The sequence below is a fragment of the Kryptolebias marmoratus genome, linkage group LG6 (assembly GCF_001649575.2).
Source record: "Kryptolebias marmoratus isolate JLee-2015 linkage group LG6, ASM164957v2, whole genome shotgun sequence".
Lineage (NCBI taxonomy): Eukaryota > Metazoa > Chordata > Actinopteri > Cyprinodontiformes > Rivulidae > Kryptolebias > Kryptolebias marmoratus.
In genome coordinates, this window is record NC_051435.1 from 566,128 (window position 1) to 568,107 (window position 1,980).

The 1,980-nt window shown below is 53.6% G+C and overlaps 2 protein-coding genes across 3 annotated transcripts in view; one reads left to right on the plus strand and one right to left on the minus strand.

Moving 5' to 3' along the window:
* Positions 1-1,957, minus strand: part of LOC108229419 (trichohyalin-like) — an 8,995-nt gene extending 7,038 nt beyond the window's left edge. The window contains exon 1 of one of the 2 annotated variants that reach the window (XM_017405092.3): positions 26-1,957. In XM_017405092.3, coding sequence (XP_017260581.2) covers positions 26-1,747 — 1,722 coding nt within the window. In that variant the 5' untranslated portion in view covers positions 1,748-1,957. Of the gene's footprint in view, positions 1-16 lie in introns of both variants that reach the window. The other variant, XM_037976013.1, reaches the window with a different exon arrangement.
* Positions 1-1,980, plus strand: part of LOC112451394 (titin) — a gene marked incomplete at its 3' end in the record, with an annotated part of 470,585 nt that overhangs the window by 417,943 nt on the left and 50,662 nt on the right. The gene's annotated exons all lie outside the window — the stretch shown is intronic.

The following is a 1,980-nucleotide window of genomic DNA, read 5'->3' on the forward strand; positions in this document are numbered from 1 at the left end:
TCCTCCTCAGCTCCTCCTGTGACTGGTCCTTCTCTCTCTGCACCTCCTCTCTCAGAGCTGTCACCTCCTTTCTGTTCATCCTTAGCTCCTCCTGAGCCTGGTCCTTCTCTCTCTGCACCTCCTCTCTCAGAGCTGTCATCTCTCTCTCCCTCCTCTTCAGCTCCACAGATAGTCCTGTCCTTTCTTCCTCCAGCTCTCTCTCCCTGGACCTCCCCCTCTCCTCCTGTAGGAGGTGCTGATCTCTCTCACCTTCCACCAGCCTCCTCTGCTCCTCTTTTTCCTCCCTTAGTTTCTCCTCTTTAGTTCTTAGGACTTCTTTTTGTGCCTCCATTTCTTCCTCCAGCCTCACCCTTCTTTCCCTCTCTCTCCTTAGCTCCTCCCTTTCTCCTCTCATTTCCTCCTGTGCCTCCTGGAGTTCGTTTTCCAGTTTCCTCTTCTGCTCTTGAGTCCTTCTCAGCACCTCTCTTTGCTCCTTCTCTACCTCCTCCATTTCTTTCAGTCTGTCCTCTAACCTCCTTCTCTCCTCCCTAGCTCTCTCAAGTGCTCCTCTTTCTTTCTCCTCCACCTCTCTCACAATGTCCTCCAGTTTTTTCCTCCTCTCCTCCTCAGTTTTTCTCTGTGCAGTCTCCTCTCTTCTCTCCTCCTCCTTCTCCTCCAGTGTGGTTGTCAGCTGCTTCACCTCCTCCTGTTGCTCCTGTAGGAGGTTACTGAGTTTAGTTGCATCCTTCGAGGTCAACTCTGTCTTCTCCTTCCACTCCTTCACCTCCTCCTCCAGTCTGTCACAGGCCTCCTGCCTCTCTCTGGACCTCCTCCTTGTTCCCTTGATCTCAGCTCGTGCCTCCTGCAGCTCCTTGGTCAGGGAGGAGATCATTTCATCCTTCTCTCCTCCCTCTGTAATCTCCTTGTGGAGGAGCTCCTTAGTTTCTTTCAGAAGCAACTCCAGCTGCTCCTCCCTCGCCACCTTCTGCTTCAGTTTGTCGTTAACCTCATGGCGCTCCCTCTCACCCTTCTCTTCTTGCTCCTTAGCCAGCCATAGGTCCTCCTTCAGCTTTTTCACCTCCTCCTCCCTCTCCCTAACAGCGCTCATCTGTCGCTCCAGGCTGAGATCTCTCCTCCGCACCTCCTCCTTCATCTCCTCACACTCCTCCTGAGCAACATTCAGCCTCAGCCTCAGCAGCTCCACCTCTCTCATGCTCTTCTTCAGCCTGTCCTCCACCTCCTCCTTCTGTCTCCTCTCCTCCTCCTGTAAAATGGAGATTTCTTTTTTCAGTTCCCTGATCTCCTCCTCTCTCATCCTCCATTTCTCCTGCTCATTCCTTAGTCGGTTTAACTCCTCCTCGGCCTCCTCCTTTTCCCTTTCTAATTTCTCGATCCGCTCACAAAGCGCCTCAGTTTCTCCATCCCTCAGCACCTCCTCCTCCCTCCTTTTTACCTCCTCCTGTCTCAGCATCTCCTCTGTCCTCTTTACCTCCTCCTCCAGTTTCTCCTTCTCCTCCTCTGTTTGCTGCATTCTCTCCATCATCAAGCTGATCTGAGTTTTTTCCTCCACCACCTCTTCTCTCAGTCTCTCCACCTCTCCCCGTCTCTCCTCCACCTCCTTCATCAGTCCTTCAATGCGCCTCCGCAGCACCTCCAGCTCTCCGTCCCTCGTCCCGATCTCCTCACTCAGCACTCCTCTCTCTCTCTGCCATGTCTCCTTCTCCTCCCTCCGCTCCTGGTCCTTCTCTGATGTCATCCTCTCGAGCATCTTCACCTCCTCCTGCAGCTCCTTCCTGTCAGCCTCACTCCCCTCCCTCTTCTCCTTCTCGTCTTCTCTCCTGGTTGTCTCTCGGAGCAGCTCTCCTCTCAGACACTCGATCTCACCTTCAGACACAAAAACACCGATTTACAAAACAAAAAGGTAGGCTGGATCCCTCAGGTCCTAGTCCAGGACTCTGACCCCCCTCAGGACTCTGACCCTGTCCCTGCAGTCTGACCCCC